A 15,431-nucleotide genomic window follows, 5' to 3' on the forward strand; every position below is an offset into this window, starting at 1 on the left:
ACTGCAATCACTTTTACCATTTTTATTCTGAATTCGAACAATTGGTTGATTCGTTGTACTCTTGTGGCAATTCTTGTTTGTTTCAGATAAGGAGAATGAGTTTACATATCTTCTTCCACAATTTTTTCCCTTCATCGAAAATAAACTCGGTCGGAATTTCGTCTACTCGGGGATATGTGTTTCTTTAATTTCCTCATACAGGGTTGGATCAGAAAACTGTCATGAAAGTCAAGAAATTTAGCTTTTGGCTCACGATTTTTACCATCTGTACAAATATAAGTATAGACTAGATTTTATTATTATTATTATTATTATTATTATTATTATTATTATTATTATTATTATTATTATTATTATTATAAAATGTTAAAATTCACCACTAAAAATGTCTATGGTCGGCTTTAGATGTTACCAAATCGCAAGCAAAACACATTTTTATCGCATGCATGGAAATTGGGCCATATTCGCACCCAAATTTGCTCTTGAAAATGTTACTAAATTTTATGGTTTGGGAAAGAAAAGGTCACGAAAAAGTCGCGAAATTTCATTTTGGAATTTTAGTAGACACCCTGTAGTAGCGATTTCTACTTCTGTTCGGTTATGCTTTGGGATATACGGTTTTGCTCTGTGCATTTCAGTTTCTCCACAAACATCAGTTTTTGGCTTTGTGTTAATTAAGTTGTCAAAGAAATCTTTCCATCTATTGAAGATGCTATCTTTATCAGTGAGAATTGTTCCGTCGGCTTTCTTTAATAATAAGCGGGTTATTGATAGCCCTTCTTAAATTGATTGATCCCCTTATACATGTCCCGAATGTTTTTATTTTTACTATTATCTTCAAGTTCCTTAATTTCAGCTTTCAAAAAATTACGTTTCTTTGTTTAAAAGTTTTGGAAGTTTCCCGCCTGTTGTCTACGAAATTTTGTGTAGTTATTTCACTCGGATTTTGTAGCCAATGTAATTTTGCCTGTTTTCACTTCTCTGCCAGTTCAATGTATTCCTGATCGAACCATGGTTTGTTCCTACGTGTTTCCGCATGTCCCAATTTTTCTTCTGCTAAAATTTTAATACTAGTCCTAATTTCAACCCAAGTATCTTCAACATTAGTGCACTCCGAAACTTCTAAAACCCAAAATCTATTCGAAACTTGAAGCTGGCATTCCTCTCTCACCTGGCTTTCCTCTAATTTCTTTAAATTAAACCTTTTCGTTTTTAGATGTTGAATATTTCCTTTATTCAGCGATAATCTCTCTCTCTCTTATTAACGCTGCTACCAGTTAGTGATCAGTGTAAGTCAGCCCCTGTGAACGACCGAACATCAATTATGTTAGACTGTCTTCCTCTGTCTACTAAAATGTGATAAATTTGATTGTTTGTTCTTCCATCAGGCGAGATCTATTTAAGAATGTCGCGATGTGGGAATTTTGTATTCTTCGCGATAAGGCTTCTTGATGTTGCAAAGTTCATGAGACTAATACCGTTGTCATTACTTTCCTTATGCAGGCTTTCATTCCCTATAATCGGTTTGAAAATATCCTCTCATACTACCTTCACATTGAAATCCCGTAATAGAATTTTTATATAGTATCGCGGAACTTGGTCAAATATACGTTCCACTTCTTCGTAAAAACTGTCTTTTATATCGTCATCCTTATCTTCTGTTGAGGCATGTACATTTAGAGCAATATCATTATACCACCGACCCTTAAGAGTAATAAAAGAAAGTCTATCATTAAAAAATTTAACTTCCGCTTGATACTCCTAAACCCATGTCCTTGCAAGCGTTTAATAAGATTTCTGTATTTCTTTCTATTGTTCTTCTCTCATTCCCTATCCGCTTTACATAATCAGCATACACCATAACCTCGTGAATATCATTCAGCTCCAGACCCTGGTTGCTGTCTTTGTTTTTCCTCCTGCTATTATTATCCTTCTGCTGATTTTCCATTTAATTGCTGATATTTGTTTGTGAACGAAAAACCCTGTTCCTATTTGATGATTTTGTTTCCTTCCCCGTAAAACAACGTAAAATTTCCGGACTTCACTGTTCCCATACCATCTAATTTCCTAAACTCCTACTAGGTCCATTCTATATTTATCTAACTCATTCATTTCGGATTTTAACGCGCTTACCGTATAAAGACTTCTTATATTCCATGTTCCAAATCTCATGTCCATTTTATGTTGCTGAGATCGTACCAAGTTATCAGTCTTGATCCCAGGGTTCTGCTTTTGAACGCACGCAATTGATAAATTTATTGGCATATATTAGAATATATTTAGAAACTTGAATAATGATGAAAAAAAAAAAATGCTTCTTCCCCCAGTGGGTATTCTTTCATCCCTTTCCAAGATTGTGGTTCAAATTATAGATAATAGCCAGAAAATAAGACCTTAAAGTTAGTCTTAAATCCCTTGGGAATACAGAAAGTTCATTAAGTCAATTCAAAAACTACTTTGCAGAGAAAAATACCTTAAGCGGTATTTACAAAATAAAATAAAAGAATTTATTTTATTCATGTGATGCTATCTGTATAGGTATAACAAAAACAAACACTGGCACCAAGGTTAATGAACACATTAGGGAGTCCCCGAGAAGATCAAAAAGCTACACATCAGGTTTACCTAAAAAACTACAAATTAACAAACATCGGTTCAGGTTTCGAGAACCTTACACCATGTCACCTCAAATTTTAAAAGAAATGTGTTTAAAGCATATTTCATAAGAACAAGAAGTCCAGTTCTAAATACCAACAATAAGGATTGGGGGTAGTATTATTACCAGGAACTCCACCGACAAATTTGGGAGATGATTCCTTACATGAAATGAAAGAAAAAAGTTCTAATAAATATGGGACAAAAAACGTCTTCTTTCAGAGTTATGAATCGCCGAAAATTCACTTTTCGAAACGCTCTGCCTTAGTAACTACAGGACCGATCCCAAGCGGTTTAAGGAATTACAAAGGAACTCGTATGCGCTCTATCTAAATATCCATGTTCTACCGTGGTCCGTTATCGGCGAAACGAACTGTAAAAAGGAAGTTGAGGTATAGGGATACTCCTTTAAGTACTAATGGCGCGTTCGTTTCGCCAATAACGGAGGATGTTAAAACATGGATATTTAGATAGATCCTGTGTAATTCCTTAAACCGCTTGGGATAGGTCCTATAGTTTCTAAGGCAGGGCGTTTCGAAACATGATTTTTCGAATTTTCGGCGGTTCATAACTCTGAAAGGAGAGTTTTTCGACCTATGTTTATCAGAACTTTTTTCTTTCATTTCATATAAGTAATCACCTCCCAAAGTTTGTCGGTGGAGTTACTTATCACCCTGTATAATATACACAGTATATAATATAACGTAAACTGAACTCAGACTCCGGCGTGTAGCGTGCAAAGCTGTGAAACACAGCCTTTGTTGTCGAGCCGAGCTTGTCCCTGGCCAAACCTGGCACCAAATATAGCGAGGTTTATTCCATAGACAATGTGCTAGTTACTCCACCAAATTTCGTTCAGATCAAGCCAGCAGTTAGCGAGAAATAACGTGCCACATACAAGTCGAGACCAGCCACCAATTATAACATTTTTTAAATTCCTTTGGCCATGGGCTATTTGCCCTAAAATTTGGTTCAAATCCATCCGATCAGTAGTTGCCGAGGAATGAGGTACCAAACAACCCCCCCCCCCCTCATATATATATATATATACTTGGAGTAAAACTACAAGGTCGTATACCTACATCAGGAGCTGAAAGGAAGAAAAAATACAGACATCTAAATAGTAATAATAATAAATGCTCCGATTTACATGAATGAAGATTTAAGGTTTACTCTTGGAAACTACTTGGAAAAATAGTTTGACCTTGCTAGTGACATTAAAAAACATCTGTGAAGCGGTTATGGTGGCACGCTGTTTAAGAACAAATTACACGAAAGGAGACCTCAAACAAACGAAAATAAGGTGATATTAGTAAAATTCGGTTAATGCACTACCTTTAGATAATTTACGTACAGTATTGCATGCTGAAAATAAGAAACAGCTATACCAGTGCTGAGACACAAGAATACAATGTAAGAGCTTGTTGTAAGAAGACTTGTGTGTGCTGCCGAAGAAGTATACTGAGTGACTCATTCGAAATATAGGGAAGAAGAAAAATTAGAAGGAACACTAGTAGATGAGTTATTCGATTTATTAGGATGTGTTCCATATGCTCGATAAGTAGAAGAAAATCTCGATTAAATTTGGATTGCGTGAGTTGGACAAAAGTTAGAACACAGTTTTGAGTGTATTCGTTATATTTGAAGGGCGTGCAGGATAACTTCAAGAGAAGATAGTACACAGAAGACAAGTAGTGTAATTGATCCAATTCTTTTGGTGGGATTATGTTTACTTTCTTAAATGAATGGGTGTGCAGCATGTACTTTTGCTGTTTTCTTTTTCAATTATTTTAACCTGTTTATTCCTTTCACCCACCAAAGGCACCCACTGCACTTGGAAATACGTTGAGTATAACTTTGGTAATTTTCTATTATCTTGGTTTAATAGGAGTTTCGTGCAGGCATAGAATTTATAAGCAGAATCAGAAGCAAGCCGCTTTTATTATTATTATTATTAGTCAAAACGTATAGAAACCTTATATTGTCGAGTGTTCCCATCAAAAATGTTTTCAATTAGTTCGCTGCTTGATAAGACTTCATGGTACTTGGTTTTTACAGTACCAAGGAAGAGGTAATAATTGAGGTTTTAAAAACCTGCCGAGTAAATAAATAAATAGATAAATAAAATGTGTTGAGAATAACTGGAAAGTGCCCTTAATCAGGGAGAAAATATTTTATTTATAAAGAAGACGATTGGATAATATTAGATTAATTCGCAATAAGCCACAGATAATGAATCAGCAAGTAGAGACTTACTATATTGTCAGGCTTGCAAGAAACCAGTAACAAGTGCTAATACAAGATTATATGTAGTCTTGTTTAAAAAAAAGAAGGGGGCGGGAATGGCCATCCACATCTATGCTAATGACCATGTTCTCGCAACCATGCAAGGAAAAGTTTAATACACGCTGGTCAAAATTGGTGCAACCCATGGAGGTGCTACAAAAGATATTTAAAATCGCCACCACCACCATGTATTGCTTCACATCCGCGTTCTCTTATGATGATGTTCTTGAACACGGTCTGGAGAGTTGCATATCAAATGTTGTTCACAGTTCGTTCAGTGTTTATGTGCAGGATCTTCCAAAGTATGCAGGTAGATTATGTAAACTACTGACTTAAGGTATCCCCATAAGAATTTGTACAGAATCGTTTGTAAAGATTGCTTGACAGTAGTACATGCTGTGCCATAAGACACATCACTCTGATTAGACAGCATACGCTGGAACTTTTGCAGACTATTCTTCATTGTTGCACTCATCGTCAAATTTGTTTTGAGTGAGAACCCTTGATACGCCACTTCTGAGAGCATCTGACACACTCCCTATTTCCTGAATTTATTGTACAGACGTTTAATGATTGATTTATACGGAGTTGCCTTTCCGAGATTTGGCTCTGCATAGTATACCACAGTAGTTTCCTTATAGAATAAGATCTCCCTCGTAGCGAAATGGTTCGCGTACGCGCCTTTAGCGCGGGAGACGCGGGTTCGCTTCTCGCTCAATCTGAAACCCCACGTTAAATTGTAAGTTTACATCTCATATAGCCTCGCTACTGAAATGGACGCTAAACTCAAAATTCACCCTCCTCTTCTAGAATGGAAATTTTCCTCCAGTGCGCACCTGTGGTACTGTACTACCAGTTCCTTGGCTCACTCATCACAACCTATCATCTGCAGTAAAAGAGAAAGTAAAAGATTTAATATTTGATCCATGGATTTTGTGATTTTCGATCATTCTGTACTTTGACATGAAATAAAGATTTCAATAAGACAAACAGGACCCATTTTACCATGATATAATATCATCTAAAAGTTAAAAATATAAAGATTTTCAAAGACAAACTAAAGACCAGGTTTTTTTTAACGACTGTACATTGACTATGAAAATAATTTAACACATGATCCAATATCGAATTAAAACTTACATCGTAATAGGAACGTTTTCGACAGTATCTCCTGTCATCTTTATCAGTGGGACAATCCAAATGAAATCGACCAATGATGCTTGCTGACAAAATTATTTTTATATTAATTTTTTACCGAGGTTTGTACCACATTCAGGGAGTTGAAAACGGGTATTCATTTATTTTTAGCCGTGCATGTTTTGTCGTAGCGGCCATTTTGTATAGGCGCGTGAGCGTATTTTAAACTTTAGTGATTTCCGTTAAACGGTTTAACTTTTTAGGTTTTAAAGATAATGAGCTCAAACCTAAACCATATGAAATATAATGGAATGGACAACATTCTATGTTCTGTGCAAATTGAGACGTACTTTAGAACGTCGAAAAAAAAAATCTCTGAACATTCAGGTTGGAAACCTACAAATGGCAATTTTGGAATGTATATTTTTAAACGAAATAAAAGAGATTCGCGTTCAATGTTTTTGTCTACGTAGAAACTAGATAATAGACGACGTCCCAAACAAGTTTCAGATCTGAGAACCATATACAGTGCAGTCTCTTTAATTCGAAGTCCAAAGGGACACGAAAAAAAATCTAATTAACCAGAAACTCTCATTTATAAGTAACATCAATTAAACAAAATAACTGTGCTGTATATGAAAAAGTAATTAACATGCGATGCATCTTACCTTTAAAGCACTACATTTTCGTAGGAAATCAGAATACGCACCGCGATTCGACATTTTGCATAATGCACGCCAATAGATCACAAACGAATCTGCTTACCTTTTTGTCACTGCTTGTAGTTCAGTTAAAAAGAATTGCACAAATGTCTTGTACAAGTCATTTGTTAGTGGAGGACAGGGTTCAAGGTAGTTCACACTTCTACAGAAGGGATGAACACTTCCAGGTTATTGAGGAGGAGGAGAGATGCACACCACCCACCTTCTGCCGGATTCTCTATATTAACAAACAGTTTTCCCTTTCCCACGGTCGCCTCTGGATAAGATAACAGATAAACAAAAACCAGTCGAAATTGCATTGTTTTGTTTGCAATCTGTCGAACACTGCAAATTTTTCCACTGTAAATACTTCGAATTATCTAAACAGGAGGTTCAAAACTTCGATTTACCCACGAATTTTTACAATTGTTTTTAATACAGTTTTCAATTGGAATAAACTTGTGTTCGAATTATCCAATAATTCGAATTACCCAAGTTCGAATTAAAAAGAGTCGCTGTACTTGATTTTTTGGAAATTTTTTAAACATTGCGAATTTTAGAAAATCGTGTATTTTTACCATCAAATATCTCAGAAAGGACACAAGTGAAAATTCTCAAATTTGCTCAAAATAGACGATAGTTGTGCGGTGGGTAAAGTTGCATCGCTGAGACTCGAGTAGTTTCTGAGTTAAGTTTCTCTTCACACGGATAGGCGCCATGAGGCATGGATATAAACTTTGTAGCGAAAGTCAAAATAACACGACAGTAATGTTAAATGGGTAAAGTGTGCATAATTTATGAATCATATCTTGTACAAAAAACGAAACACGTCTGTTATTTCTTTTCTCTCTGTAGTGCTGTTGTTAAGACATCAGTGAGGTAAGTACTTGACTGATTTGTGTACAGAGTTTGGCACTAATATTGAAAGTATGACCTGTAAGGGTTGTGAACTCTGTGTGAGTGAGTTTCCGGAGAACCTTAGTGATTGATACCCACACTTTGTCATTCAAAGATAGCTTAAAAGAGGTTTTTGGGCCATGGGGATGGAAAAAGTGAACAAAAAGATCGTTATTTTTCTGACTGATTTTTTCAATTCTCCTGATCCACCATTTCTTGTCACAAATACAGGCTACGATATCATTAGATGCAAATACTGAGGTACTGAGGATATGTTCTGGAGATACTGAGGTACTGCAATCAGTAAATTCATCTGATTGTGAGTAGCCATAACATCTGATTTGTGTTTTCGTCAGAGGTACATATCTATGATATGATCTGGTATTAATAATTCTTTTACAAGTAGCAAATCTTGAGTTTCTTGCTGTTTGACTGCACTTCTGATGAAACGTAGATAAATTGTATGTCTGAAATGCTATATCAACACAAAACCTGTACATCTGTTCACCTCTTAAAATCGAGAATTTCACATCACTGCAATAGCTTATAACTGATAAACTACTCAAGTCTCAGTGATGCAATTGTACTCACTTGTTACTGCACAACTATCGTCTATTTTGTGCAAATTTGAGATTTTTCACTTGTGTCCTTCCTGAGATATTTGATGGTGAAAATACACGATTTTCGAAAATTTGCAATGTTTAAAAGTTTTCCAAGAAATCAAATATACGGTTCTCAGATCTGAAACTTATTTGGGACGTTGTTTACTATCTAGTCTCTATTTAGGCAAAGAATTGAAGGTGAGTCTTATTTATTTCGTTTGAAAATGTACATTCCAAAATGGCCATTTGCAGGTTTCCAGCCTGAATGTTCAGAGCTTCTTTTTCCGACGTTCTAAAGTTCGTCTCAATGTGCACAGAACAAAGAATGTTGTTCATTCGATTATCTTTCATATGGTTTTAGTTTGAACTCATTATCTATAAAACCTAAAAAGTTACAGCGTTTAACGAAATCCTCTGAAAAGTGCAAAATACACTCATGCGCCTATACAAAATGGCCGCTACAAACAAACCTGCGCGGCTAAAAATTAAACGAATACCTGGTGTACTAAGTGATTATCTTCATGTTAAATTAGAAACTTAATAATAATAATAATAATAATGAGTTGTACGTATAAACACAAATCCTAGTGTCTAGGTTTTGTACTTTCTTACTTAGCAAGGATATATCCGCTTAGTATATCTCAACGGTATAGTGTTTAAAGTTTTACTATATTGTTAGTTTGTCGTTTGCATACCGCTGCTTCACATTGTATACATGCCTTGATCCTAAACGTTTGAATTAGTTCGACATCTTCATTAGTACAAATTCTTTAAGAAAACGATATTGCTTGAAGAATTACATTGGCGGTGAATTTTCTTCCATACGTAAATAAACAAATTGAAAAGTCCTTCTATTGTGTATGTGCTCCTTTATTACGGAAATAACTCTTAGTGAGAAGAATCAAGTAGTCATTATTCTGAACTGAATATTTTGGTAAGCGTTGAGTAGTTGGACATAAACATATATTTTGGCCCAGGGCCGTGCCGTGGGGAAAGGGGTGAGTAGGGCAACGGCCCCGGGCGCCGAAGTAAGAGGGGCAAAAAATTCGGGAGAAAAAATGAAAAAAAGATAGGAAAAATTGCTTGGAATATATGTATGGGGGCGCCGTCGTATACTCTCGCCCCGGGCGCTGATTTTCCACGGTTTGGGCCGCGTTTATCACGGAGCTTCAATATACACAAAGAATGAGTTATTAGTTTAACGTCCCACGATTATGCACCGAGGCTAAGGGAGCCGGTGATTGTGATAAAGAATTAAATGCTGGAATGGAAAAAGTGGGAAGAAAGGGAAAACATCGAGAAAACGCATGCACACGGTGTTTATCCACCACGTAATTCACTTGGTGCAACCTGGGATCGAACCAGGGATTCCACCCACTAGAGATGAGCGCTCGAACACAGCCACCGCAGCCTCAACACACAGAAAGATGAAGGAGCACAAGTGTACGAATAAGGATACCGAGAACTAAATGCTACATTAACTAATATGGAAGATTTTATTTCCTTAGTAAAGATGCACATATATAAGGGAAAAAGGGTACTTCAGTTTTGTTCAAGAAATTCATCGACAATATAACTCTTGAAACAACGTTGTTTCCTTAAAGAATTCGTACTGTGTCAGACGGTCCTTGACACGTTTACGGTCAAGAGTACCATTGTTACCTGTAGGTGCTTACGTGAGTAGAAAAACTTTGATTACATACATCGTTCCCCGCTCGAACCCCGGATGTATCTGTCCATCGATCTAAATCATTTCAATCATCTAGAGATTTAATTGAGTTACTGGTGAAAGAAAGTTATCAAAGAATGCAGAAACGTACAGCGATTAATTAACAGAAAATTGGTTACTTACCAATTTATTCTCCCGTGGGAAAACTGAGTATTCTCCAAACGTATCGGAACAATAAACTAGTTCCGTCTTCAGTCTTAAGGCAACAAGGACAAAAATGGATGAGGGAAATATGGGTATGGGAAAAGAAATACATAGCACAAAATAAATACAACGTGAGAGATGGGTACTAAAACCACGAGCAGGGCAGTGAGTGAAAGAAAGAGTTGAGTTGAAAGAAGCATGGTGTCTCTGTTACGTCACTATTGCCAGATCCAAAATATACGTACATCAGAGGTAGGTAACCAGATTTTATCAATGTTGCCAAAATCCAGATTTAAATCAATTTTTATTTATGAATAAAGAATGATTCTTTTAATCTTCTTCTTCTTCTTCTTCTTCTTCTTATTATTATTATTATTATTATTATTATTATTATTATTATTATTATTATTATTATTATTATTATTATTATTATTATTATTATTTATTTATTTATTTATTTATTTATTTCTTGAACCTATCACATTAACCTGTTTTGTATCGTGCGTATGTTGTTTTAGGTGAAGTGACAATCCCGACATACCCTCGTCCTGTGCCTTTTTTGATTGTCTAATGTGTTCTTTAATTCGAGTGTTAATATTGTGTTTGGTTTCACCTATATATGAAGAGTTACATTCACCTTGAGCACGATAAACACCAGACCTATGTAGTGGATCAACAAAATAACTTTTAAAGCCGGTAGGATGTTTTTCTAAACTTTTGGAGGAGGATACTGGAAGCAGATATGTTATGTTTTGCAACAATACGTTGAATTTTTTGTCGATAATTGTGGAAAGTAAGAAATTCCTATCCAAGATTTTGCTTCTTTGGGAGTAAGTGTGTTAAGGGTTTTGCACCGAATTTGCGTGTTTGACTAAATTTTTTTTTTTCATGTCTTGCGTTTTAGTACCCATCCCTATATGGTAGTATGTATTCCTTTTTCCGTACCACAATTCTCCCATTCATTTTTATCTTTGTTACGTTACTACTGAAGAGGGAACTAGCTTGTTTCGATATGTTTGGGAAATAATTAATTTTCCCGCGGGAGGATTTATTGATAAGTAACCAATTTTTTGTTAATTTGAATCATCCTTTCATGCGCCTACATAAATATAAGTACAACGACTAATATTTATTTTTTATTTTTAAACTAGGATGTGTTTGTGGCGTTACTACGTTCCTTCCACGCAGCTCACAGTTTGATTCTTCAGGAGGACGGTATGCTTACCACTCTCACAACAGCGGTTGTTTTACCTTTGAAGGAGAGCAGTCAGTTTGTGGTGTGCGTTTGCAACGTCGGGGACAGCCTAGCCTACGTGTACAGCAAGAAACATGGAGTGAGGGAAATCACACAAGGTAAACAATACTCCTTATTTCAACTGTAAAATAAGACACCCATTGTTGTTAAATGTCATTAATTTTTCTTAAGATGTCGCATACAGTACCTTACGAGCCGCTCAAATTAAAAAGATTAAACTCGACATACAAACTCCTCATTATAAATAAGCAAACAGGTGTTACGTAGTTTTCGAAAATCCCACTTTTTACAGAGCAAGGGGAACATTTCTGTAATTACTTTCTTCAGATTAAAATAGACATTATCTGTTTGTGGTTGGATCATAGGATAATGGGTGAATCGTTAGACGTGAATTTTGGAACCTAAGTAATGCTTACCTGAAGCTAGGTTTTTATGACGTCACTTGATTGTAAGACGCATTTAAGGGAGTAGAGGGGTTCAGAATGTATTACAGAAATAGAATATGTTACGGGTTATATCATTACACTTTTATTGGAATATATAATCAAAGGGGAGGGGGTCAAATATTTTCCATGTGCGAAGAACAGGCATTTCAACAAATATATATTATATAGTCGCATTAACAATATGGATTTGATAATATGATATAACAAAATAACTTTATGTGAATTTGTATTTTAGCTTCCATGATGTAACTGCTACTTCTTGCCTGTAATGTTCGGCTGTAACCGACTAATCCGGGAGTTGAAGCTCAGAAGTCAACTGCGTTTTCATGATTTTATCCAAAACACAAATAAAAACTTAGCTGATGTGAATGCTTCTATGCGCATTCATCTAGCAGGTTGTTCGGGATCTACCCACGACTTCTTACCTTTAGAACTGAAAGACTGAGAAAGTGGTTAATTGGACAGCGCTTGTGTATCTTTGAATTCGCATTTATAGAGAATTTGTTGTGTTAAGAATCGGTTGTTTCCTCCTTTCGTTAATGTAATGTAAATACATAAATGAACACTTTTGCTGTTCCACATCAAGAAATTCCAATGTTGTTGAACAATATGTAAGATATCGACCTTTGAGTTTATTGATAACTAGCAGCGTTCACCCCGCTTCGCTGCGGTCACCCCGGAACGCAATAAACTTTGTTACTTAGATAATTTTTACTTTTTCGCTTTCAAGTGATATGATAAAAACCATAGAAGATTGCAGTAAATGTTAACATTATATCGCCTGTCATTTATGTTAACCCGCCCCGCTTCGCTGCGGTCACCCCGGAACGCAATAAACGTTGTTACTTAGATAATTTTTACTTTTTCGCTTTCAAGTGATATGATAAAAACCATAGTAGATTGCAGTAAATGTTAACATTATATCGCCTGTCATTTATGTTAACCCGCCGAGTGACACGGTCATGCGGGTTGCATATAAATACGTTTATTTTTACCTATGATGAACTAACAAAGGATTTGTACGTTATGGACACTTGAATGGTCAATTATCTCAAGACACTGGTAATTAAAAATTAAAGTGATATGATAAAAACCATCTAGGGTCCAAATCCTAATAACCCCCCAAAAATGAAAGAAATTGGTTCAGCCGTATTAGCGTGATGAGGGAACAAAGGATTTGTGCGTTCTCTTTTATATATAAGATATTTCTCTTCAAGCAGCTTACATTATACAGTGTTTCTATGGAATCAATTCGCCTTACATTGGAATTTTCTCATTATCCGCCGGAAAGCGATTGGGTTACTACAAGTGTATCTGGAATCTCATTCAATGCTTCCATTGGGTCTTCATCATGTTCTTGCATTTCCTCGAATAATTGTGCCTTTTTTTTTTTTTTTTTTTTTTTTTAACACGTTATTTTGTCATTATCATCAGTTTCGCTAAGGGCCTATCCAGTTGCAATGATGTGAACATATTTTGGAGGAGATGGCTGAAATTCAGGTCAAATGTAGAAGAGACTATGAAGATTCTATACTCCCGTTTGAATATATTGCTGTAATAGATGCCAGCTTATGACAATGTAAAATTATTGTTAAAAGAAGAAAAAGAGCGATGTATATTGTGTTTTTGATAAATTTTGCAGCGTTATAAAATGTATTGGTTCTTATATCTAAATTTTATATATGCGTTATATCAGTTTATGTGGGAATACAAAATGGTTTTAAAGTGCACGTCTGGTACTTGCTAATTGGTGTTAAATTATTTAGTACACATTACTTATGTAGGATAATATTTAGGTGTTGTTAGACCTAAAAAATAAGCCTAACGTTAAAAGTAGCTGATACTGCATAAATAACATTTAGGAACAGTTTCCCATAAAATTTTCAACATGTTTACAACTCCGAAAACAAATTGTCTAAAAATGGATGGAACATTGTCATAGAAACACAAACATTGAAGTCAATGGAAAATCAATGAAAAAAACTGAAGTCGACCTCATATCTCAAAAACTGTACTAAGGAGATCGTTAATTGAAAGCTTGTTGCAGACATAATGAAGAGCTTAAAAACCATGTATAGCACGTAAGGTAAATATGGACAGAACATTGTCAAAACTCCAAGTTATTTGAGTAAATTCAATAATAATGATAAAGTATATGCATCTTTTTCGAATTATCCAGGACGCCCCACACGAAAGTTACGTGCTTGAAAATCTCACATCTGGATTTGGAATCTCCAGACTCGATTTAGTACGCAACGTGACTTTTGACCTGATCACATGACACAGTCTGATCCTTATAGCAAACCGGATAGGCCCGTTTAAACCATTTGAACGACGACTTATAAACATAGGCGGATTCAGTGTTTTCTCGTAGGTTTCACTGATTATCAATTGTGTTCTCATAACAGTCGTTTTATGTTAAAGTAAGAAGCCTATTGCAAGGTAGATCGACTTCATAGGTTTCCATTTTTTACTTACAATAAATAAATAATAATGAATATTGTTATTTAAGAGAAAAGACGTAAAAAGTTGAGATCATGAGCAAACACCTTCTTAAATGTATAAAGTTATGTTAAAAATAAAGCACAAATTACTTAGAAATCAACCGCTTTTTGTAAGGTTCCAATACTAACGTTTGTAACTTTTTTAAATATTGCGATAGCTATTAAAGTACGTCTGTTGTAATAAATAATATTGCGATAGAAATAGTTACAGTTACAATAAGAGTCCCGAAAACTCGACCTAATGTGGATGGAAGTGTGGCCGACTTTCTGAAAATGCCGGGTTATCAGGAATGGGGTTATAAAAGAATAATTTACGAGCGTTTCCTCAGAAAATACAATACTGTACTTGTATGTATTGGTTGCTTGAGAATACAACAGAGAATAAACTGCCCAATTACCCTTAAACAAAGGAGAAGTACTACTTTATGAAGGCATAGAACTTTTACTATACATGAAAATGAAAATTAATGAATACACACTGTACAGTAATTTACCTGATAATATAGACTTCAGAAAAATACCCGGTAATGATCTTGAACGGATCTGCGCGCGAGGTTTTTTGCTCTGCCAGGGTGTGGCCCGGTTAATGGAGTGCCGAGTTTTAGGGACTGTACTGTGTAATAAAAGTAGGCTGTAAATGAAGTCTAGAAATCCCTTATTTGGATATAAAGAAAAATAAATGTGTAACACATTTGTTTTAGTTGCAGTTTTAGTGCTTATTATTTTAACCGCCAAACTGTGTAGCTTGTTTACGTGTACAGTCGAAACTGGTTATAACAATATCGCTTCTAACGACGTATTGGATATAACGGGGAAATCTAACGGTTCCGTCTAAACCCTATATAAAAACTGTATTTAAAAAAATCGCTTAGTACGACATTGTTTATTACGACATATCGTATAAAACGACTCATTTTTATCACATTATCGGAGAAATGTATTGGCTATAAACGTTCACATGTGTGGAGATTGCTGACAACAATGTAAGGTTTATTTTCAAACTCGTTGAGTTGAGTTGATTTTGAGTTTAACATCTCGTTCAGCATCGAGGCTATATGAGACGTGGATCTACTGA

At 35.4% G+C, this 15,431-nt stretch overlaps 1 protein-coding gene across 1 annotated transcript in view; it reads left to right on the forward strand.

Moving 5' to 3' along the window:
* Positions 1-15,431, forward strand: part of LOC145676497 (uncharacterized) — a 252,372-nt gene that overhangs the window by 218,720 nt on the left and 18,221 nt on the right. Inside the window, exon 5 of the mRNA XM_081747308.1 lies at positions 11,303-11,504. Within this exon, the coding sequence (XP_081603434.1) occupies positions 11,303-11,504 (202 nt within the window). The remainder of the gene's footprint in view (positions 1-11,302; positions 11,505-15,431) is intronic.

This window comes from Thermobia domestica, unplaced genomic scaffold (assembly GCF_964235325.1).
Source record: "Thermobia domestica unplaced genomic scaffold, izTheDome1.hap1.1 HAP1_SCAFFOLD_171, whole genome shotgun sequence".
In the NCBI taxonomy this organism is placed as follows: Eukaryota; Metazoa; Arthropoda; class Insecta; order Zygentoma; family Lepismatidae; genus Thermobia; species Thermobia domestica.